General features: G+C 38.7%; 1 protein-coding gene across 2 annotated transcripts in view; it reads left to right on the top strand.

Moving 5' to 3' along the window:
• HBS1L (HBS1 like translational GTPase) overlaps window positions 1–24,808 on the top strand; it is a 284,783-nt gene that overhangs the window by 215,243 nt on the left and 44,732 nt on the right. For both annotated transcript variants that reach the window (XM_033935882.1, XM_033935881.1), the window contains 2 exons: window positions 3,610–3,727; window positions 20,595–20,663. In XM_033935882.1, coding sequence (XP_033791773.1) covers window positions 3,610–3,727; window positions 20,595–20,663 — 187 coding nt within the window. The remainder of the gene's footprint in view (window positions 1–3,609; window positions 3,728–20,594; window positions 20,664–24,808) is intronic.

The raw sequence follows: 24,808 nt of genomic DNA, 5'->3' as shown, positions 1-24,808 counted from the left end.
AATCCGTTTCCACATTTGGCGTGAAATAACGGATTGTTCAGACCCTGTGTCCAATAATGCCATTACTTTTTCTCCAGCAACCCACACTGGGACCTGGCATCCTGACATGACTGGTCTGTTAGAGTCCCGGTACATTACTAAGTCTCTCCTTTCCTGACAGAACCTCTGGGTATGTCCGGCTTTTCCACACCTATAGCACTTCCTTTTACTGCTCGGTGTCTTAGGCCATGATAAAGGGGTAGAGGTAACTCTCACGAGGGGTTCCCTATCCCTCCTTACCTCTAACCCACTAGAGTTTTGCCACAGAGTAGGTTCAAGTAGCGGTCTCCGACTCGGGCCTACTCCTGAGGGATTTGGGCTAGCAGAAATATGATCCCTACTTCCCTCTAGGGTCTCAGGAGTGAGCAAGACTTCTGGGATATCTCGGGGAACAGTCTCTAACCACTCTAAATGTGTAGAAATGTTAAATCCTACCGGAGCGGGCTGCAGAATACTGGGTAGAGTTTGACTTGCCAGAGGAGTTAAAGTCTGTTGTAATATATGGGCAAAGACTTTCGCTTGCTCTTGTATAGTCCTCCTTAGCTCCTCGTACTGCCGCACCATTGCGTCCAGACGAGTTTGCCAACGTGCCTCATTGGTCTCCAACAGGCCTCTCAGTTCCTCGGCTTGTCTCCGGTCGTCCTCGGCCAGTATTGCCAAAATCTGGGTCTGCTCCATGGTAACCTCCTGAAAAGCAAACAAAAAGAAAAGGAACCCAAGTGTGGCTGCTTGGTACCAATGTTCCTCCCCTTTACCAGACCCCCCAGCTTAGGTACCCTTACCAATAGTACTGGTGAGTCTGCGCCCTGGGTTTTGGGCCTCCTTGGCCCCCAGTCGTTCTCCGCACGGCTTGCTCCCTCTGGCACTCCGGACCACTGGAACCGACACTGGAACTCTGGTCTCCTGGAACAGGTTCTGGGTGGAACTGGCTCACAGCTCCGGAAGGTGGGTGCGACTTCGACTGTCTCCAACTCACACTGACTCTCCACAGCTTTCCTTCCTAGGATATGCTGCCGTTCTGTTCCACGTATTTCCGGGTTCCGGCTGTAAACCACTCCTTCAAGTAGGTTTCTGGAACTCCAGAGAAAATACTCGGAAAAACAAAATATTCTTTTAACCACCAACAATTAGTTCATTATCCCTGTAGTCCAAAATTCAAAACAACATACAGAAAGCTAAGTATGCCTTCTTCAGCACAAGTCCCAGAATGGCACCGCAAAAGAAAACCCTTTTTTTTTTTTTTTTTTCAATTGCAGTTTCTCGAGTGTCCTGCAGGAGGTGCAGCATCCCACTTCTGACACCATTATGTGGCCATCAGTACCACCCTGGATAGGGGTTCATAGAAATCCTGATGACTACACCAAAACATATGCTTGCGTGTGACCCGGCCTGGAGTCACCCTGCAGGACTGGATTCAAAATCAAGAAAAACACCAAAAAGTCACAGCACTCAATCAGTTAATATAAATGGTTCAGTTTACTCACTGTTTCCATAGCAGGTAAGTAATGCCTTAAACAGTCCACGAATATCAGCTCATATTCCTTATTCAGCATTCAAAAGAAAACATAATACAAAAAGGAAAACCTCCAAGAAAAAAAAACAAGTCAACTGCAGTGGATACAATTAACTTTACACTTTGTGCTTTACTGCTTCTTCAGTCTCACCTCCTCTTGGAGACCTTAGCTTCCAAACAGAGCTTAAGCTAACTGCAGAAAAGCAGTTACTGCAATCATTCCATAAGACTACAGTTCACTATTTGAGTTCATTCAATTTTGTTAGTCCTTGGCAAAATAAAGAAAGCCTCTGACAGGCCTTAATTAGGACTGCCAGGTAACAGGAGAGAGAGAATTAGGTTTTGCCAAAAATTGCTGGCCTTCCAAACAGGCTTTCACATTCCCACCCAGTTGAATGCAAAACCTCTCCCTCAATCTCTCTCTCAGCTTTCATACAAACACAATCAGCATTCAAAGTAAAACACAGCTTCCAAAAACAGCCAAAAGAGAAAAAAATCACTCACTGATTGTGTTTCAAAGTCCAATTAACCTGCATAGGTTCAGGGAAGCTATCCTCTCCAGTAACACAGGCATCTTGACAGTCCATGGGTTCTTCCAATTGAGACCATTCTTTTGACTGCTCAAAATCCTCTACTTCCATGGCCGGAGGTCTGTTGTCCCTGTTCAGCTCATCAGGGTTTCTAGGGAGGCAAGGCTTTAACTTCCTCCCTAGTTGGCTTCCTTTCCTGCTGTCTGGGACAGGTTTATATCCCTTGGGACCCCGCCCTGCTGTGTCAGCCCTGGCAGTGTTCCAAGGGCCTCTTGAGCTCCCCCGGTGGTCAATAAGGTTATTCAGCTCAGACCCAACCTGTTCCTTCCCAACTCCTCCCCGGGTTTTCTGTTTCACCTTGTTGCCTTCTGTTCTGACTGGGACCTGTACTGGCAGAAGGCCTGGCTGGTCACAATGTGCACTGTGTTTAGTCTTTCTCAGGAGCATAGTTTGGGCAGAATAGGGATACACATATTTTATTAAATATAGAAGTGCTTGTGTAGAATGCATGCACACATTTACACCTTCTTTAGAACTGTGAACTTTTGTGCTACTAGGGATAGTTCTTGGAACCTGTTTTGTAAAGGTGTGCATGCCTTTGTTGCTTTTATAAAATAGACTTAAAATAATTGCCTTTTTGATCTTTTCCCATTTGTGCCCATTTATAAAATGATCACTTTACAAGTTATGTAGATAGGTAGAAGAGCTATTTGAAAATTGTTCACTTTGTGAGACTGATTTTTATAGAACACAGGTGTATATATTCCTCATGGTTTATGGTGTGTAATAAAAACCAAAGAAAGAGTGCCAAGTCTTTAATTAAAATCAATAAAACATGGTTATCCAAAGAATGGTTCACTTTAGGTTTTGAGACCTGGACCCGACACGGTCCGTGTTTTCGAAAAACATTTCTTCCTCAGGGGTCTGAAATGTTTTATACCTCAATTTCAGTGAACCAATTTGGAGTGCAATAGAGTTGAAACAGCTTCGAAGCTGATGGGCCGAAAATGGCGATCCATTGTTTTCAGTATTGTACTGCGACGGATCACCATTTTCAGCCCATCAGCTTTGAAGCTGTTTCAACCCTATTGCACTCCAAATTGGTTCATCTACAGTTAGCTTCTGGAAAGTATAAATAAATCAATGTCTAACAGAGACAATTCAGAAATAGGACAATAACTGAAAGGAAAATAAATACATGGATATAAAAATACATATTTTGTTTTGACTTTTTATGTTTAAATGTGTTTATTCATTTTCAATGTGCATAAAACAACAACAACCATAGTAAAACAATACAAAATACAGATATATTTGCACAATATCCAAAATACCCCTCCCAACCCCCCACCAAATAACTGATTAATTGTATAGACTGTCTTTCAAATGCAACAAATTTTTTAATTAAGTTTGTTCTTTCTCATTTTTTTGTATTTTTTTATTATTTAAAATTTAGGCTTGCAGTTTGGTCTGTGTAATAGTGCTGATCTGAGTCTCAAATTATTTTTTTCCCCTATTTCCAACTAGGAGAGTGATGTAGCTTTCATACCCACAAGTGGACTGGGTGGTGATAATCTAGTCAGTAGAAGCAATTCAGGTGAACTTACCCAGTGGTACAAAGGGCCATGTCTGACTGAACAAATCGGTAAGCATCCCTCCACTGCGCCTTTCTTAAAGTCTGTGTTGCAACTTCGTGTTGACATAATTTCAAGACATTTTTAAAATATTTGTCCATTTTACACTAACATGTATAGGTTTAAATTCTGTGAATTTCTGAACCTCATGGGGTGTCTTAAAATGTTGCTATTTGAGACACTTTCACAGTGAGAACAAATATTTGTGCAGTACACAAAAAAGTCTGCATATTACGTTTTGGATACCAGTTTGGAAGTTAATTTGTTAGTTAGGAAGTCCAAGTAGATGCTTTTAATGGGGATATTTTCTAAAGACAGATAGACATCTGTATCTTTATAAAATAACCTTACAAAATCCATAGCTGTTGCAGGTAAATGTACTCATGAACAAACACAATGGAGATAACCACAAGGTGCTGCAAAACTTTTTTAATCAGTTATTTAAATTAAGACTTGACATGGCCATGTTTCAGCCTACATCAGGAATCTTAATTGTAATTTCATATGAGAATCAAGTTGTCTGGATCTTAGCTTACAATAAGCCTTGATGACAGTCAAGTTACCTGTCTATATTTATTGCACAGAAACATGTGCAATAAATATAGACAAGAGCTTGAAGATTACACTGGCAAACTAAACTAAACCTTAAATTTATATACCGCATCCTCTCCATAATTATAGAGCTCGGCACGGTTTACAAGAGCTTAATATAGGAAGAACAGCATAATGGGGATGGAGGTTTAGTATAGGGGGGAAGAGAGCATTACATTTTTGTGAATAGCCTAGTTTTCAGATGCTTTCAGAATAGTTGGAAGAAGCCCAGAGATTCCGTAGTGGGGCAGTAAGATTATTCCAAAGCCCTGTAATTCTGAAGAAGAGAGATTTCCTCAATTTTCCCGCACAGAGGATACCTTTTAGCGAGGGGAAGGATAGTTTAAGTTTTTGGGTGGACCTGGTGGTATCAGGGCACGAGGAGTTCCAAGATAGTGGAATTAGGGGAGGGAGGATGCTGTGTAGGATCTTAAAAGCTAGGCAGACGCATTTAAAATGAACCCTGGAATTACTGGAAGTCAGTGAAGTTTGGACAGAAGTGGGGAAACATGATCAAATTTGCTTTTTGCGAAGATCAACTTGGCCATAGTGTTCTGAATTAGCTGAAGTCTTTGAAGACTTTTTTTAGTTAGACTTAGATAGATGGAATTACAGTAGTCTAGTCTGAAGAGGATGATAGATTGAAGAAGGATGGCAAAATGTTGTTGGTGGAAGCAGGATCTCACTTTCCTCAGCATGTGGAGGCTAAAAAAGCATGATTTTACCAAGGAGTTGAGATGGTCATTGAAGGAAAGAGAAGAGTTGATAATGATGCCTAGAACTTTGCTTGAGAACTCAAGCTGCAGTGTGGCGCCAGAAGGCAGTGAGAAGAGGGTAGGCAGCTGTTCTAATTTTGGACCGAGCCAGAGTAGTTTCATTTTGGACTCGTAGTTTCATTTGTACTGAGAGGGACCAGGATTGGAGTTTCATTATGCATGCTGTTATGTTCTCAGAGAGTTTGGTAAGGTTCGAGTCTGTCTCGAGAAGGACAAGAATGTCATCAGTATATGTATGGAGTGTTTCAAGGGAAGATAGATGGAAGAGTTTCAGGGAAGACATATAGATGTTGATGAGCGTAAGGGATAGGGGTGATCCCTGCGGGACTCCGCAAGTCGGTTTCCAAGGAGCGGACATGATGCCCTTTGTGTTAACAGTGTAGGAGCGGGATCGTAAGAAATTTGAGAACCACTCTAAAACTGTGAAGTCGATGCCTATCTTGGAAAGTTGATAAATTAGAACATCAAAAGTTGCAAAGAGATCAAATTATAATAGGACACAAACTTATTACGAGAATGTAGTTGTTGCACCTTTGAAATTATTCAGTGCTGAAGTTGGGTCTAAAGTCATATTGGTAAGGGAAGAGAATGAAGAATCTCTCTAGGTAAGATGAGAGCTGGGTAGATATGATGGCCTCTAGCATTTTAGTCAGGAGAGGGATATTTGCTATGGGACAGTGGTTAGTTGGTGAGGAAGAGTCAAGATCAGCTTTTTTCAGTAATGGGGTCAAGGTGATATGTCCCATTTCTGCGGAGAATAGGCCCGATAGTAAAGCAGAGTTTATAAGTCTGGTGAGGGATGAGATGGCCTGCGCGGGAATATTCTCGTATAGGTAAGAAGGGGAATGGACCCAGGGCACATTTGCAGGATTTTTGTTTGAGACAAGAGTTTAGAGATCTGGGATTCGGATACGAGTTCAAAGGCTGTCCAGGATCTGTCTGCTGGAATAGGGTTAGAGTCGCTGGGAGCCAGAGAATTGTAAGAGACTGCTGGTGGGAAGGAGCTCCTTATGGTAGTGATCTTTTCGTTGAAGAATTTTGCTAGGTCGTCTGCTGATGGGGAGAAGGGGGGAATCGTGGAATCATTTTTAGAAGTTAAGGTGCGCCAGATGTTAAACAGTGTACTACTCTGGTTGTTGGATCTGGAAATTTTTTCATCATTGAAGTTCTTCCTTGCTTTTTTTTAGTACTGTGTTATAGAACTTGATATTGTCCCTCCAGGACTGTCTGTCTGAAGGGGATTTAGATTTTTTCCATTTACACTCCAGTGCTCGACATTTCTGCTTCAGTTCTCTGTGGTACGGAAGATACCTAGGGGCCTTACGGGAGTAGGAGATAGATTTAGTAGATAAAGGGGCAAGAGCACAATAGGTAGACTCGGAGAGGTTTACCCAGTTGTGCCAGTTGGATTCTGGGTCAACAGGCTTAGGACAGGAGGGAAGCTGGTTGAGAAATTGGGTCCAGAACAGTTCACTCGCAATTTTTTGTGGAAGGTAATAGAATTTGTGGCATGGGGTGAAGATCCAAGGTGAGACATGAAAATGGGGAGGCAGAAAGAACCTAAAAAGTGATCGGACCAAGGGATATGTTCCCAACGAGCATCTTCGGCAGACGTTTTGTGCTCGGTCAGGTCGAGGTAGCTGATGATGTCTAGTGTATGCCCCTTTTCGTGGGTTGGAGAGGATGCAGGAGAGGGGAAACCTAGAGAAGTGAGAAAGTTGTTGAATTTGGTTGCATCCTTGCTGGTGTTATCATCTAGGTGGAGATTAATATCGCCAATGATCAGTAATCTCTGAAATTTTAGAAAGGCACTTGTTATGGTCTCAAGGACGAGTTTGGAGGATTTATTCCAGTGGGTTGGTGGCTGGTATAGTAACAAGATACCCAATGGGTGGGGGTGGAGTTCGTCGTTGACTGTAGTGAAGTGTAGCTACCCTTTTCGAGGAGCTGAACGTCGAAGAATGATTTGTAGAGGAGTGCCAGGGCTCTTCCTTTCCGGTTAATTCTGGGACAATTGGCACAATCAAAGGAAATTCCAGAAGAGATGAGAAAAAGATTTGCTGAAATATATCAGTCTAGAAAGTGTTACAGAGCCATTTCTAAAGCTCTGGGACTCGACAACCACAGTGAGAACCATTATCTCCAAATAGAGAAGACTTAAAACAATGGTGAACATACAAATTTCCATACTGGAACAGACCAAAAGTCTATCAAACCCAGTGTCCTGTTTCCAACAGTAGCCAACCCAGGTCCCAAGTACCTAGCTAGATCTCAACTAGTAAAACAGATTTTATGCTGCTTATCCTAGGAATAAGCAGTAGATATCCCCAAGCCATCTCAATAATGGCCTATGGATTTCTCTTTTAGGAAATGATCCAAACCTTTTCTAAACTTCTGAAATAACTGATTTCACCACATTCTCCAGCAACAAATTTCAGAGTTTAATTACACATTGTGTGAAGAAAGATTTTCTCCGGTTTGTTTTAAATCTACTATTTGGTAACTTCATTTCATGCCCCCTAGTCCTAGTATTTTTGGAAAGAGTGAACAAGTGTTTCACATCTACCCTTTCCACTCCACTCAGTATTTTATAAACCTCTATCATATCAACCCTGAGCCCAGGAGTGGGCAGCTTATCAAAATTACTTCAAGGGCACAAAATGTCCCAGAAGAACATCCAGAGAAATGCAGGCCTTTCTAGCCTCCGCTAATGTCAATGTCCATGACTATGACTCTACTATAAGAAAGAGGTTAACAAAGCAGAGACCACTGCTATCCAAGAGTAATATCAATGTATATCTCATATTTGCAAAAACAAACCTGGATGATTCTTAAACCTTTTGGGATAATGTTCCCTAGACAGATGAATCAAAAGTGATACTCTTGGGTCAACACAGGTATTATCGTATGGTGTAAAGCAAATGCAGCATCCATTGCCCCAGGGACATTAGATAAATTGTGAGCCCGCCGGGACAGACAGGGAAAAATGCTTGAGTAATTGAATAAATTCATGTAAACCATTCTGAGCTCCAATGGGTGAACGGTATAGAAAAGGTAATAACATACCAGCAGGCAGACATGGTGATGGTATTGTAATGAACTGAGATGCTTTGCTGTCTCAGGACCTGGAAGATTTGTCATTATTGAAAGAATCATGAATTCTGCACTGTACCAAAAAATTCTTAAAGGGAATATCTGATTATCTGTCTGTGAGCTGAAACTGAAGCATATTTTGGTTACACATCAAGACAGTGCTCTAAAACCCAAAAGTAAGTCTACATCTGAATGACTGAGGAGAAACAAAAAGTGTTGGACTGGGCTAGTCAAAGTTCTGACTTGAACCCAATAGAGATTCCATGGCAGAATCTAGAATGATCAGTCCAGGCATGAAAATCCTATAAATATGCCTGAGTAAAAACAGTTCTGTAAAGAGCTGAGCTAAGATTCTTCAGTGCAAATACAAAAGCATTGGTTGCAATTATCACTGCTAAAGTTAGAATAACCAATTATTTAAATTTAGGGGACAGTTACCTATATCACCTAAGTGAAAAAGTGTTGGATAACTTTGTTCTTTAAATAAAAACTGTGTTATGTTTTTGCCCAGGTTTCCTTTGCCTAATATTATATTTTGTTTAAAGAACAAAAGCCATTCAGTGTGATGTATACCCAATAATAGGGGAAATCATGAGAGGAAGGGAGATAAAAAACATTTTGATATCACTGTACCATATTTTAGTCTTACTATATAACCCATGCGGTGGTTTATTCCTTGTGTAAATATTTGCAAAATGCAATAATGAGCTTTATATAGGAGTAGTTTTATCATTTTTTTTTAATTATTATTTATTTATGAATTTCAAATTAACAAATCAAGATTAAATCTTGTACAGAAAGTGATTACAACAAAAGAACAATGAGATACCTCATAATTTTACATAGAAACCAAATTTTTGTATAATCTCTCAAGTCCACCATTATGATCCATGATGTAAAATAAACGGAATTAACAAAGAACTATTCATTAAAGGTAACTGGTACGTGGTTAACTGATGTTCAGGCGTCTAGTATCTTGAAGCCCTCATTCTTTCCCCTTCTCCAGGCGGGACAAGGAGAGAAGGGCCGTCAACTGGTTTGGCTCAAAGAAAACATATTTCTGAGAATTATATTGAACTATACATTTGCAGGGATGGCGAAGATAGAAAGTTCCCCCAAGAGCCAAAACTCCAGGTTTTAATAATAGAAACTCTTTTCTACATCTTTATGTATCTCTTGCCAAATCTGGGAACATCTGTATCTTTAAATCAAGAAACTTTTTCTCTTTATTTTTGAAGAATAGTCTCAAAAGCCAATTCTTATCCAACGTAATAGCCAAGGTCACAATCAATGTAGCAGGTATTGCAACTTCTTTATCAGATAGTTCAAGTAAAGCAGATACATCAATTGGTCCCTGAGTTTTTTCTTGAAGATCCTGATTTTTATTAGGTAAATAATAGACCTGGGTGAAAGGAGGTAATGAATCTTCCGATACTTCCAATATCTCCAGCAAATACCGTTTTAACATTTCTCTTGGAGTCACTGTTGAAATTCGTGGAAAATTAATCAATCTTAAATTATTATTCCTAGAGAAATTTTCAAATGTCTCTATCTTCCTTCTTAGATTTATATTATCCTTAATTAAAGTGTCCTGAAGCAACTTGGAAGATTTAAGTTGATCTTTAATACTCTGGATATCTAATTTTGATTCTCCCAGGTCTTGTTTTATCTGAGGAACTTCTTTCTCTTGAGTTTTTATTTTCCCCTCTATTTGAAGATGATTAGTATTTACTGTTCTAGTCTAATTGGCAATCAAATCCCACAAAGCCTCCAGTGTAACTTCTTGGGGCTTTACAATATTAAAAGTCTGCAAATTTGATAGTGATAGATTAGGCTCACCAGCTAAAGGATCCTCTCCTCTCCGTTCCTCCTGTGTCAGGGTTGATCCCAGCATTGTAATATCCTCATATACACTCAGGCTCTGCTGCAATCCGTGCGAGCCTGAGTCGATGTTCATCTCGCCGTTCCCTGCAGCCTCTGGGAGGGAGCTCATGCCGACTTCTGGCTGCCTCCCCACTCCCGGGGAACTGGCGGCTCGAGGGTTGGGAGGAGGGATTCTCACGTCGGGGCTCAGCGAGATCTCATGAGCCCGAAGAGTCGCCTCCAGTCCGTTGCCAGGAAGTGTCTCAGCCGGGGGCGACACCGACGCTCCAATGGCGCCCTGCATCCGTCTCAGCAACTCCTCAATGTTGCCAGAGGAGGCTATTCCGGGACGCCGCGAGGCCGAAGAGGCTCCCTTTCCCCTCCTCTTTGGCATGGTCAAAGTTCTACAGCGTGAAACGCCAGAAAAAAAGGTTTTCGAAGGTAAGGTTTTGCGGGCGGTTGCTCAGTGAACCACGACCGCAGCCATCTTGGATTGCGTCCCATTTTTAGAGACATACTTGATATAGATATGCATGTGAGGATCACCTCCACAGGAAAATGGTCTGTGGAGATAAGAGTTGTTTTCTTCTATTTTGTGAATAGTTTATATTATAAACTTGCATGTAGTAAATTAATTTTAAAAAAAAACCAAAAACCCAGCATTTCAACATTTTTGTTTGGCATTCACAAAGTACAAGGAGAGTATAAATCATATATAGGCTTTCTGACTTTTGTTTTAACCTGTAAATGCAGGTGCTGTTTCTGGTTACTTTTTCCAGTAGAATCAAATATGTATATTTGTGTTACTTAGAAGGCACAAATACACAAAACAAACCACAAGTAGTGTGTGATGGGATGTAATATTTTTCCAGTTTTGATCCAGTAAATACTTTGACATTTTGCATCGGAGGTTTTATCACTTATTGGTTAAACTGAAATTAGAATCCCTAGAGGTATCTTTGCACTCACTCCATATATCTCACGAAGTGGACTCTGAGCCGCAAAAGCTCATGCCTCAATAACCCCCTCTTTTACGAATGCATAACGTGGGTTTTAGTGCCGGCAGCGGCGGTAACTGCTCCGACGCTCATAGAATTCCTATGAGTGTCAGAGCAGTTACCGTCGCTGCCAGTGCTAAAACCCGTGCTATGCGTTCATAAAAGGGGGTGGGTAAATTTGTTAGCCTATAAAGTGCTACCTGCCTCTTTCAATTTTCTTTGCACTTATGAAACTTAAGTGCTACCAGCAGAGCTGTGGAGTAGAAGTCAGTAAAAATGTACCGACTCCAACACTAGCTTCAAAATAAAAATTTACAAAATAATAATATGTGATAGATTTATCATTTTACACTTATCAATATATAAGAGAGAGAGAGAGAGCTTTTTTTGTCTGGTGCCAGAGTTGTGGAATGGTATCCCTAAACTTTGTGTGCTGAAGTAAATTTTAAAAAGTTTGAGGATGATGAAAAATTATTTTTTGTCAATCATCTCATGTTTCTGGGGAGGGAGGGGTAAAGATTTACTTATGTTTTTACAGTAAGTTATGAATGGATATTTTGATGCTGAGTTCTTGGTATGAATGGATAAAGTCTTTCCTGTTTTAGTATCGATGCTCTTTTCTTTTAAATTCTGTGTTTTAATTTGTTAACCGCTGATTAGGAAAAGCCAGGTTAAATATAAAATGTTAATACAAAAAACTAATTTTTCAGCAATATGTTATATCTTTCAATTATCTTTTTTAGGCCATCAGAACGTAAGTATTATTAAGCATATCTCTGACAGCTCTCAGCTCCTTGTAAGTCCTTTTTATCTTTTCAACATTCACTAATCATATATAGAATCTCATTCCAATATAGTTCTTCAATACTAAATCTTAATTTCTTTTTTTTCCTTTTATTAATATAGAAAAAGACTGATCTTGATTCTGTTTCATCAAATATAGACTTCTCTCCCAATCTTCAGCATAGTATCTGACATAGCATTATGTTTCACTAAAATGCTGCATCAAGGGTTATTCTTCTGTAAATTAAATAAATACTATACAGCAAAAAAAAAAATAAAAAAGCGCAAAGGGCCTCAATAAACAAGGACTTGTCTTTATTGACCTAACACGAGACATGTTTTGGAATACAACACCTGCAAAAGGCGATTACCAAACTTCAGAGAGCAGAATAAGTCCTAAAGCCCGAGCATAGAGAGCAATCTCTTAATCCTGTTCAAAAATCTATCTTTGTTTATAGTGTTTCCCTGAATGATTTAAATGAAGAATTGGATTGGATGTCTTTGGTGTGATAGGGTTGGCTACACTCAATCATGTGAGATATATAATATATATTTATATATACAGTCAAACCTCGGTTTGCGAGTAACGCGGTTTGTGAGTGTTTTGCAAGATGAGCAAAACATTCTCGCAAATCGTGACTTGCAAACCGAGCATTGACTCGATTTGCGAGCTTCCCCCCCCCCCCAAGAACCGGCATTGCTCCCCCGCTCTCTAATACCTCTCCCCCCCGCCCACCCAAACAGAAACCTTACCCCCCATCTAGCATTGGCACGAAGCCCACAGGACGTGCCGGTGAACGAAGATCCTTCCTGTTGCCTGGGCCTTGAGCATCGCGCATGCTCAAGGCCTTCTGGCTCTCACTGAACAGGTAACAATAGTAAGTGATTGTTTAGGAGTTGTCTGTGGCAGGAGTTCTGACAGTGTTTATTTAATTTACAGAAGAATAACCCTTGATGCAGCATTTTAGCGACACATACTTGCACGTCTATTAAAATGCTCTAGCAGTTTTTAGCGCAGAGAGCCGCACTGAATGGCCCGCGCTGCTCCCGACGCTCATAGGAACTCTATGAGCGTCGGGAGCAGCGCGGGCCATTCAGTGCGGCTCTCTGCGCTAAAAACTGCTAGAGCATTTTAATAGATGAGGGGGATAGTGCTATTTCGGTTATTATGCTAAAGATAGAGAGAGAAGTCTATCTGATTATCAGATCCAAGATAAGTCCTTATCTATGGGCTCCTTTTACGAAGCCGCGCAACTTATCATTACGCGCTACTCCCCGCACTGGCCAAAATACTACTGCCTGCTCAAGAGGAGGCGGTAACGGCTATCGCGGCCGGCGGTATTACGCGCGTTAAACCGCTACCGCGCCTTCGTAAAAGAGCCCTATATTAAAAAGAGAAAAAAATGAAGATTTAGTATTAAAGAATTATTTTGGAACAAGATTCTATATATGATTAGTGAATGTTGAAAAAATAAAAAGGACTTATGAGGAGCTGAGGGTGCTGTTATAGAGATTTGCTCAATAATACTCATGTTCTGATAGTCTACAAAAATGATAATTAAAAGATATGACATATTGAGGGAAAATTAGTTTTTAGTATTGTTTATCAAGGTATATTGTAGCAGAATGGAGTCAAGTATTATATGTGCGTGTAACTTATATTTACTAGTACCTTAGATCTAGAACAAAAGATTTAAAGCCTAATATAAGTAGGAGCTGGAGGCAGTGTCAGACAGTAGAAAAATAGGTGAGTTGGAGTTTAAGTTGAAGGTTTGATGTACTGACTCCACAGCCGTGGCTACCAGTTCAGTTTACAGGGGAAAAAATTTGGACTGCTATAATTAGAAGTCTTAAAATATTCTCTAATTACTGCACATACCGGGAAGGGGAAGGCCGGTCTTCTAAAAAAGGTACGGGAGGGATGGGGGGGGGGTAAGGCACTAGACCACCAGGGTTTTATTTTGCAGGCTTGGTGTGGTGGGGGGTTGGGGGTAGGAGAGCTTACCATTGGGGGGGGGCCTGGCATGGGGCCTCCCTAACCCTGTGTCAGGAGGGAGTGGGCATCCCTCATTTTGATCTTTAAAAAAAAAAGTACCCTATGTCGGAGGTGTTGGGGTACAGCTCTTCTGTGTGTGTTGTACATGTACAACTGCTGCTCCGATTATTTAAAAAAAAAAAAAAAAAGCAGCCCTTGCTCTCCCTGCTTGCTGGTTCAGGCAGTGAGAGTAGGGGCTGGTTTTTTTTGCGAGCAGTCAGGAGGAGGAGCTGTGCAAGGGCCATGCACAGTTCCCCCTTTTACTGGCAATTCTTTTTTTTTTTTTAATTTTTATTTATAAATTTTCCATTCTTACAATATTTGATTCATATATAATATTATCAATTATTACATATCAAAATTTTATCATTAATAATTCATATTATTTAAAATATAATATGATAAAGATTATACAATAACATATAGAATATAAATCCCTTTCCCTTTTTATATAATATGTTTCCATTAATTAATCAGTTCCCACCCCATTCATATATAATTTTTATCATTGTGCTAAGAAACTAATCATTAGAATAATTTGTCAATGGTTGCCAAATTTTCTTGAAATTAGGAAGATTTCCCTGTTGTAACGCTATTATTTTTTCCATTTTATAAATATGACAGACAGAATTCCACCAGAACGTATAATTTAATTTGGTATAATCTTTCCAATTTTGAGTGATTTGTTGCATGGCGACTCCTGTTAATATTAGTAATAGCTTATTATTGTTTGCTGAAATCGGACTCTTAGTTCTCATTGCAGTGCCAAATAATATAGTGTCATATGAGAGTCCTACATGATTTTCTAGTAACTTATTAATTTGGGGCCAAATTGAATTCCAAAATGCGTTTACACAGGGACAGAAAAAGATTAAATGATCTAACGTCCCAATTTCCAATTTACAATGCCAGCATCTATTAGATCTAGTACTATCTATTTTTTGCAGGCGCGTTGGGGTCCAGAACACTCTATGTAATAAAAACAACCATGTTTGATTCATAGATGCTGACCTTGTAGATCTTAATCTCCAGGACCAAAATCGTGGCCATTGAGATTCAGAAATTGTCTGACCAATCTCAATACTCCAAATATCCCTAAGACCTGTTTTCTTTTTTTTATTTAAAAATCCGTATATCAATTTGTACCATTTTGCGGCTTGGTGACCCAAAGAATCCGTCTGGAAACATAGAACCTGTAGACTATATTGATTATTTAGATTTTTCCATTCAGGGAACCCTTCCTGAATGGCCTGCTTCAATTGCATCCATTTAAAATATTGTGTTTTATTTAATCCAAATTTATTTTGCAATTGTGAAAAACTAAGCAGTGATCCTTCTGATATAACATCATTCAATGTTCTTATTCCTGCATTTATCCATTGTTTCCAGACGATTTTAATTCCGCCAATTCTGATCCTGGAGTTTATCCATATTGATTGATTTAGAGATTTAGCAATGGGTTCTGGTGATAGATTACTGATATATCTCAATGTTTTCCAAGTGTCAAATAAAATTCTGTGGTCTTTATATCTTTTAGGCATTGTTATAGTTATTAACTGTTCTGGATATAAAGGGAACAGGAGCCGCCATTCTAAATACAGCCAATCTGGTACATTTTCTAAAAGGTCTGGGAGGATCCAATACATACCCTGTCTTAAGATATAGGCTTGATGATACCTGTAAAAATTTGGAAAATTTACCCCCCCTTCCACAATTGGTCTTTGTAATGATACTAATGCGATTCTTGGTCTTTTCCCACACCAAACAAATTTTGTAAGAACATTGTTAAGTTTTTTATAAAATGACCCCTGAAAAAATATTGGAATCATACTCAATTGGTAACAAACTACAGGTAATATCATCATTTTAATTGTTTGAATTCTTCCCCACCAAGAAAGATGTAATGGATTCCATTGCTCACACATTTCTGTTATTTTTTTCAATAAAAGTTTTTCATTCTCTTTGAGTGTGTCTTCAATTGTATTTTTGATCATAATTCCTAAGTATTTTATACCATCATCTTTCCAAATAAATGAATATGGTTCAAATAATCCTTTGGTACAATGAACATTTATTGGGAGAATTTCTGATTTATTCCAATTAATTTTATATCCAGAAAAAGTACCATATTTTTCTATTAAATTAAGTATACATGGAATAGTAGTTTCCGGTTCTCTTAAATATAGTAATATATCATCTGCATATGCAGATAATTTAAATTCAAAACTGGTAAATGATATTCCCTTTATCTCCTTAGTTTTGTTTATTGCAATTAATAAAGGTTCTAGGACAATATCAAAAAGTAAAGGAGACAGAGGGCATCCTTGTCTAACTCCCCTATGCAAGTTAAATCTATTTGATAAATTATTGTTAATATATAATCTTGCTCCAGGAGAGCTATACAATGTCTGAATCATTTTAATAAAACCGGATCCTATACCAAACCATTGTAAAGCTTGGTATATAAAATTCCATTCCACTCTGTCAAAGGCTTTTTCTGCATCTAAAGATATTAAAAAAACTGGATCATTTATATTTTTTGCTAAATTTAATGAGTGGAATGCTAATCTAGTATTATTTGATGAATGTCTTTTAGCAATAAATCCTGTTTGATGTACATCAATAATGAAAGGGAGAGCTTTTGCCAATCTTAATGCTAATACTTTTGCCATTAATTTGTTATCCACATTCAATAATGAAATAGGCCTGTAGTTTGAAACCAGAGTAGGATCTTTGTTTGGTTTTGGTAAGACTATAATTATCGATTCTGCCATAGTACCAGAAATGTTTTCATTCTTTATTTGATATTGATACAAATTTAACAGATGTGGTAATATGATATTTTGAAAAAATTTATAAAATTCAACAGTATACCCATCTCCACCTGGAGCGGATCCAACTCTAAGAGACTTCAGTGCTGTTTCTAATTCTTTTAAAGATATAGGTTCTTCTAAACTTCCTTTTATATGATCTGGAATATTTGGTCCAATATATGAATTTAAAAAAGTTAATCCGTCTTGTTCTTTATTTTTATAAGAATTGGAAGTATATAATTCTTTGTAAAAATCAAGAAATTGTGTTATAATATCTTTTGTGTTGGTATGTGTGTTACCTTGTGTATCTTTAATTGCAATAATCTTAGATTTTCTTTTCTTTGCTTTTAGAAAGTTTGCTAATAATTTCCCCGCTTTATTTGAATTTCCATAATATTGTACTTGATTGTTGAAAATGTCTTTCCTCACAATTTGAGAAGAAATCTCATTATATTTAACTTTTAATTTTAATAATTCTTGTAATGTATTATTTTCCCATCTCTCAATTAATTTATTTTCTAATAATTTAATTTGCTTTCCCATCTCAAGAAATTGTTTTTTTTTTTGTTTGTTAATAAATGTTGAATATGAAATAATATTTCCTCTCATAGTTGCTTTAAAAGCATCCCATAAGATCTCAGCATTAATATCATCTGATTCATTAAATTGAAAGAATTCTTGCATTTTTATTTTAAAATCTTCAAGAAATTTTGAATCCTCTAATAAATCATTATTAAATCTCCATATTGAATCAAAGTTTTCAACATCATAATTTTGAAGGTTAATCCACACACCAGCATGATCTGAAATTATAATGGGATCAATTATTGCTTTTAGTACACGCTGCGCTATATTATTAGAAACAAATATATAATCAATTCGTGAAAAAGATTTATGGACCTGAGAACAAAAAGAAAATTCCTGATCATTAAAATGAAGAATTCGCCATATATCTACTAAATCACAAGATAGAATCAAATTATCTAAACCTAATGATTTTATAACTTTACTTGGTTTTTTATCCAATATCGGATCCATTACAGCATTGAAATCCCCTGCTACTATTAAATTAGATGTAGCCAGTGGTAAAAGTAATTGTTGAATTTGTTTAAAAAACTCCATTTGATTCGTATTAGGAGCATATAAATTGAATAAATTCAGGGTTGTATTTCCCAGAACCATTTCGATATGTACCCATCTTCCTAAGGGATCATAATTAATTAATTTAAAATCTGCATTACATTTTTTGTTTATTAGAACAGCCACTCCAGCTTTTTTTTTTAAAGCCGGTGCAAATAAACATTTAGAAATCCAACCTCCAGATAATTTTTTTGATTCAATTTCTGAAAGATGGGTCTCTTGAATGAAGTAAATGTCCGCATTTTGATTTTTAAGGAACGATAATAATTTCTTCTTCTTAATAGGATGATTTAAACCATTGACGTTCAGGGAATACATTTTTATGTCCATCTAATTAATAATTATGTTGTAACCAGTATTCTATGATAATTTACAAGATTAGTTCCCAGCACATTCAATAAAAATTTATCTCTTATCCCACCCATTATTTTCCCTCCCTCCCCACCCATTATCATATTCTGATTTGGAACACGCATTGGTCATGGAAAACCTAAATCTCCTTTCCCAGGCAACTAATAATTCATTGTATCATTCAAAAACATATTTCTAAATTCTATATATTCTTTATACTTCCACCCTTATATCATTGTAAATTATGTCCATTTCATCTATAAAATTTTATAAATATATTGAGAGTTATGTATATTTGATTCATAAAATTAATTCAATATCATGCATATATGTAATATAATACTCTGAATAAATAAATATATTACAACTATAGCTCTTATTCTCTATATATTCTGTTATTCATCATGTGAGTTAAATATATCCATTTTTATAAAAATATTATTATTAATAATAATGCATTTCAATCATTTCTTAGATCATTTTCATAATAAATTAATTTAAATAAATATTTGAACAAAATATACATTTTTATATCAATAAATAAGTTTTATAGTAAATTCATATTTTATTAATTATCTACCAATCAATAGCTTAATTTCTTATTTTTATAATAAGTTAATGTGACTGAATAATTGAATTAAATAAAAATCTTATAGTAGACATCTATTTTATTAATTAATCCTGTCAATAATCAAATTATTTTCTTGTATATATTTCATAAAATTGTAATTTTCTTTCACAGAATTAAAATATTGTATTTATAATAAATTAATATATTTCATTTTTCTAACTTATTCTCAATATAGCAATAATAAAATTTCCTTTCTATATTTTTAATGATATTTTCATTATAATCATTTCATTATTCATTAATCATAATAAATTAATATGCTATATAATCGAATAAATTCTCTATTTTGATTAAAATGTGTACTTTATACAAATTTCTAAGTAAATAATTCATTTATTTATATTTTAATAATTTAAAAAAATTTTTTTTTTTTATATTTTATTATTATTTTTTTTTTTTTTTAATATTAATGATTGTGGATGTTAATATTTTATTAATCCATTAATTATTAATTTAATAAAATAATATTATATTATTGCATCCACTATATCAATGAATAATTTTCCAATTAATAACATTTCTTATGTCTTAAAAAATTTTTTTTTTTTTTTTTTTTAATCTTCTTTATTTTCCCTTTTTTCCATCTTCTTTCTTCTTTCTTCTTTCTTCTGTCTTCTTTCTTCAGCTGAATTATTCTGTTTTTATGTAAAGATAGGTTCTTTTTGTGACAAAAATTCTTTCAGTTTTGCAGGGTCTTGAAAATATATGGATTTATTTCCACTGGATACTCTCATAGTAGATGGATAATATAGTCCATATATGTATCCTTTTTCTTTCAGCTGCTGTCTGTATGTGAGGAATTGTTTTCTTATGTTTGCTGTATATTTAGCAAAATCTGGAACTAAAATCAGTTTTGATCCTTTATAGTTCAAGTTTTTATTTGCTTTTGCCATTTTTAATATTTCTTGAGCTTGTTGATACCTTAAAACCTTGAATATCAAAGGTCTTGGAGCAGCCTGATTTACTGGCTTTCTTGTGGGGATTCTGTGGGCTCTTTCAATTTCCAACGGCCATTTTGAATTGAGCTGAAGCAGTTTAGGTAGAAGATTTTCCAAGAATTGTACAGGATCTCCCCCTTCAATATTTTCAGCCAGCCCCAAAATTCTGATGTTCTTTCTTTTTCCTCGGTTTTCCATGTCCACCATTTGATTTTTTAAAGCTGCTACTTCTTTTTTATCTTTGTCATATTCCTGTGTGAAGGATTCAAACCTCTCCATTTTTTCTTCCAGCACTGTCATTCTCAGTCTCTCCGTTTGGATCTCTTGTTTCATGTTAAGAAGCTCTTCTTTTACCTCAGATATTTTATTGGCATTTTCAGTCAGCATCAGTTTTATTTTGAATAGTTCAGTCATAATATCAGACTTTTCAGTGAGTTCTTCAGTCTCCATCGGGAACGGGACACTCGTTGGTGACAGGGGAGTAACTTTTGTTCTTTTTGCTGATATTCCCGATGTTGAAGGTTTTTCAGCTTTCCCCTGCTTCATGCTAGCCATTTCCGACGTTGTTTTATATATTTTTAATATCGATATGATAAAGTAGAAGTTTTATTTTTGTTCCGTTTGTTGCCTGGATACGGGAGCGCTGCGGTTAGGCTGCCATATCGTGCGCGCTCCAAGCCACGCCCCATATGCATATAATTTGCATGCTATTGTGCTGAAAATTGTCAGTAAAAGAAAAATTGCTCTCACGATAGCATTTTCTGCCGTGTGTCAGAGTTTTAGAGAATCTGGCCCTAAGTGTTTTCTAGTGCCATAATTAATTAAAATTTAAGTATTTAAGAGCTGTATATTTTGTTTCTTTCCAGATTCTTTCAAATCGCCACAAAGATCAGTGGAAAAACCATTCAGACTTTGTGTATCTGATGTTTTTAAAGGTTGGTGTTTTACTTTTACATTTGACAAATTAGTTCCATCAGTCTTTGATAAGTTAGGCATTGATGCTGAAATAATATATATGCTCATTACTTAAGTCCTTCCAAATTTTATTCTAGCACTTTTAAGACAAGCCCATTAGGATCCAATAAGAACTTGGAGGGGAGGGTGTTACAAAGCGTGGACTGTAAACATAAAGAAACAGAAGGAGAGAACAATAGATGTAATACGGACTATGTCTGCATTTACTTGAATATTCAGTAGACTCTCTGTTAACCAAACCTCAAGCAACCAGAACTCTCAAGCAACCAGCAAAAAAAATCAAAAAAATTCTATAATACTTTAAATATAAAAATGAAAATAAAATCAATTTCTGGTGGAAATTTAAGTGTAAACTTGGCACACCACACCTGAGTACACCATGCTTTGCCTACCACATGTCTGGTAGTTTGTCGGGAACAGTTTATGATATGGCATAGTATGGTGTATACTAGTATTAGTTAGGCCTATTTTTAATAGTAACTCTCAAGCAACCAGAAACTACAGTTATCCGGTATCTATCAATCCCCATGAGAATCTACTATAAACTGATCTGAATATAAACCGAAGTAACACTTTTTTCTCTTAAAAAGTAGGGAAAAAAGGATAAATCGAATATAAATAGAGGGTTTATATTCAAGTGCCCTGCCAGGCTTTGCATCCAGTCTCCCTCCCTCCCTGCCCTGCCAGGCTCTGCACCCATTCCCCACCCTGCCAGGCTATGTATCCAACCCCCCCTGTCCTGCCAGGCTCTGCACCCTGTGCCCCCTACCCTGATGCCTTGCAGGCCTTCCATAAGCCCTGGTGGTCAGCGGTGAGCTTGGACAAACGGGATCCCTCTCGCCTCCTGTCTCAGCCAATTGTGAAACATCACACCTTCCTCCTGCCTCCCAGACCTCTAGAAAACCTACCTTGAAAGCCCTGGTGGTCCAGCGGTGAACCAGGGCAGGAGCAATCTTCCTAGATTTCTGCAGAGCCATATCTAAAAGAACTGCCACAATTTCTCACAGCAACTTTGCAAGTTCCCGTGTTCTCGCAAGGTCCAGAAGGGGGGCAGGTGGGCACTGACTCAAATATAAACAGAGACCTCCATTTTTGGCCATATTTTGGCCCCCAAATCTCAGTTTATATTCGAGTATATACGGTAGATTTCATGGGAAGATCATCTGTACATTATAGATACCCAGAAGATGTGAGGTTTTTTGGGCTGGGTACTTGGAGGTCATAAATGGGAAGGAGAGGGGAAGGAATTGACATCACCCACTTGAATGATCACATAGCCTCTGAGCTCCCATCTCACCCTCTTTCATTATCAATAATAAGCATTCTTGTACAATCCCTCTGGAGGCTGAACTAGCAGGTAGTGCATCTATTCCAGCCTTGGCTGCAGAACTTAAAAATAAAACCAACCCCTTTTGCGAGGTCACCTGTGCGGCCACTCCCCTTGAAGTTCAGTTTGTTTCTGCAGCCTTGCTGAGAACTTCTAGTTTTCTTCTACTCGTGATTTTATTTCTCAATTCCTAGTCTTTTATTTTCTTCGGTACCGCGGGTTTGCCCATGTGCTGCGGATCAACTCTGTGTGAGTGACCCGTCAGCGGGAAATCGCAGACATTTTAAAGTTGTGTAAGCCTGAAACTGCAATAAGTCCTCTGGACAGCCTGCAGATTGGATCGGATCTCCAGGATCGGGAGCCTTTTCTCCCCTGGTTCGTCCGCAAAGGGGTAGAGCGCAGGCTGCTGCAGTTCCAAGGAGGTACGCCTGGATCGGAACCTCGCCGTGTGTCTTCCCTGATTTCCCTGAGGGGTCCTGGTGGTTGTGATCTGAGGTGACAGGGAAGATGAGACGGTCAGAAGACCTGAAAATTCCAGTTTAATCAGCTCCTGAGGTACAGATCTCCCTATGCTTGCACTGTGTATTGCTGGCTGCCATTGAAATGAATTGCAGCACATGTCTCTGTGGTGTCTGTGAGTCAGAGTTTGCCGAATTTGGGGGGTGCTCAAATCAGGGTTTTGGGGGGTTTCCCTGCATGCCCTGGTCTCCCCCACCTGTAAAATCCTAAAATCGCTGTTTTTTTTGTGTTTTCCTGCTTTTTTAACTGGCATTTTTTAGGTAAAATTGGCACCCGTGGCAGCCATCTTGGATTTTCTTCAAAGTTTTTAAAAGCATATTTTTTTGACTTAGAAGCTTCGTTTTTGCTCCAAACTTCACCTCAGGACAGGATGGCATGGATTCATGCCTTAGATGCGGTGGATGGCAGTCGGATTAGTGGCCGTTTATCCTGTGTGCTGTGTGCCGCACTCCCCTCTTCCTGAGAGGCCCTAACGGCCTTTAATTCCACCAGAGTCGCGATTGCTGTGTCCGGGATGCCTAAACTGGGCACGGATGGCGTTTTTGCGAAATGCAAGCACAGTTCTGGGAAAAAGTCTCCTCAGTCTGCTAATCCTGTGAGATCTGAGATGCACAGAGCGGTGACTGTTTTTTCCCCAGATTTTGGGGCTCTGAGGTATCTGACTGTAAAAAAAAAAAAGGAGTAAAAGGGGCTTTGCCTGTTTCTCCCACTCAGACTCCAGTACAACAGTCTGTTCCACGTTCGGATGCCAGCATGATGATTTGTTCCTTTACTGGGGGTACCAGAAAGCAGGCGGCTCATCCCCATCCTTGCTTCTGCTTCGGTGTCTGTGCCGTTGCTGTCACCTGTTTCTTCAGCGGAATCAGCAGAGATGGCTAACTTAGCAGATATGGGTGATCCGAGACCTTGCGGATTGTCAGACGGTGTGCCGGCTCCTCAAGACTAGCCGCCTACCCGTCTTTATTTTTGGGCCACTGTGAACACGGAACCTGGTTTCAGATCATGCGGTTCCGACAGAATGTACAGTTTGGAGTTCTGAGCCTCCTTGCTGCAATGCAGTTTTGGTGGAAATGCTGTTAGAGGTCTGGGAGTCAATGGAGGGTTCCCTTATCCTTGGACTTGGCAAAGTTGTATCCTATGGCATCGGATTTCAATGAGAGACTGGTCCCGCTGACAGTGGATTCAGCTGTGGCTCAGGTTGCCAAGCGTACTTCTTTTTCCTCAGATGGAGGGATTCTCCTGCAGGATGTTCAGGACTGACTATTGCATTTTGATTTCCAGTGTCTTTCTGTTTCCGCTATGGCAGGAGGATGAGCAGTGGCAGCCACTTCCTTGTCTGAATTTTTTGCCCGACGCACTCTGTAGCATCTTGAACTAAGCTGGGAGCTTCTTCAGGCTCCGCTCGGTGAATTACTTGGATTCACCAGTGGACGGGTGCTACTTCAGCTAAAGGCTCCGTTGAGCAGGTTCCCTTTTAAGGATTTGCTCCTGTTTGGCCAGGGTTTGGATGACTTCATGGCCAGTGTTCAGGTCTGTAGCCTGAGGTGCTCCCTGGCTCTAGACCTCGTCCAACCAGGGGTGTGAGATGGCTGGATTTTCATCCCTGACCTCCGGCGGCGAGACAGCGTTTTGGAGCTCCCTCCAGTCCTCGCTTTGGAGGTGCAGTGCGCCAACAGTTTTTTACTCCCGGCCTTCTGCCCCTCCCTAGAGAAAAATATGCCATGTCCCTGGCAGCCCCCCCCCCCCAGTTTGGGGGGCGGCTTTCGACCTTCCTTTTGGAATGGCAAATGGTAATCTCGGCTCAGTGACAGCCCAGTAATCTCATCGTGCTCAGGGACCGCCTTTGACTACAGTTTTTCCGGCCTCCGCCAGAATTCTTCCTTTCCCCTCCTTTAGGAATTCCAGCCAAGGCCAGCCAGGTGAAAGCCACGGTGAGCAGGTTGGTGGATCAGGCACCTGTCACAAAGAGAGACTGGGGCACTGGGAGATATGCGATTTACTTCATCATGCCAATGAAAGACTCCGAAGATTGCAGACCAGTTCTGGACCTGAAGGCAGTGACCGCCTTCCTGTGAGTTCCGCGTTTCCAGCTGGAAACAGTGCGTTTAGTGGTGGCAGCAGTGGTGCCCAGGGAGTTTTTTTGGCTTCCTTGGACCTTTCGAAAGTGTACCTCCACATCTCGATTTTTTTGTGTTTGTTTGTTTTTTCCGGATCATTGGAGGTTCCTAAGGTTTCATGTTCTCGGGAGGCACTTCCAAT

This window comes from Geotrypetes seraphini, chromosome 3, assembly GCF_902459505.1.
Source record: "Geotrypetes seraphini chromosome 3, aGeoSer1.1, whole genome shotgun sequence".
In the NCBI taxonomy this organism is placed as follows: Eukaryota; Metazoa; Chordata; class Amphibia; order Gymnophiona; family Dermophiidae; genus Geotrypetes; species Geotrypetes seraphini.
This window is presented reverse-complemented; position numbering and strand designations above follow the sequence as displayed.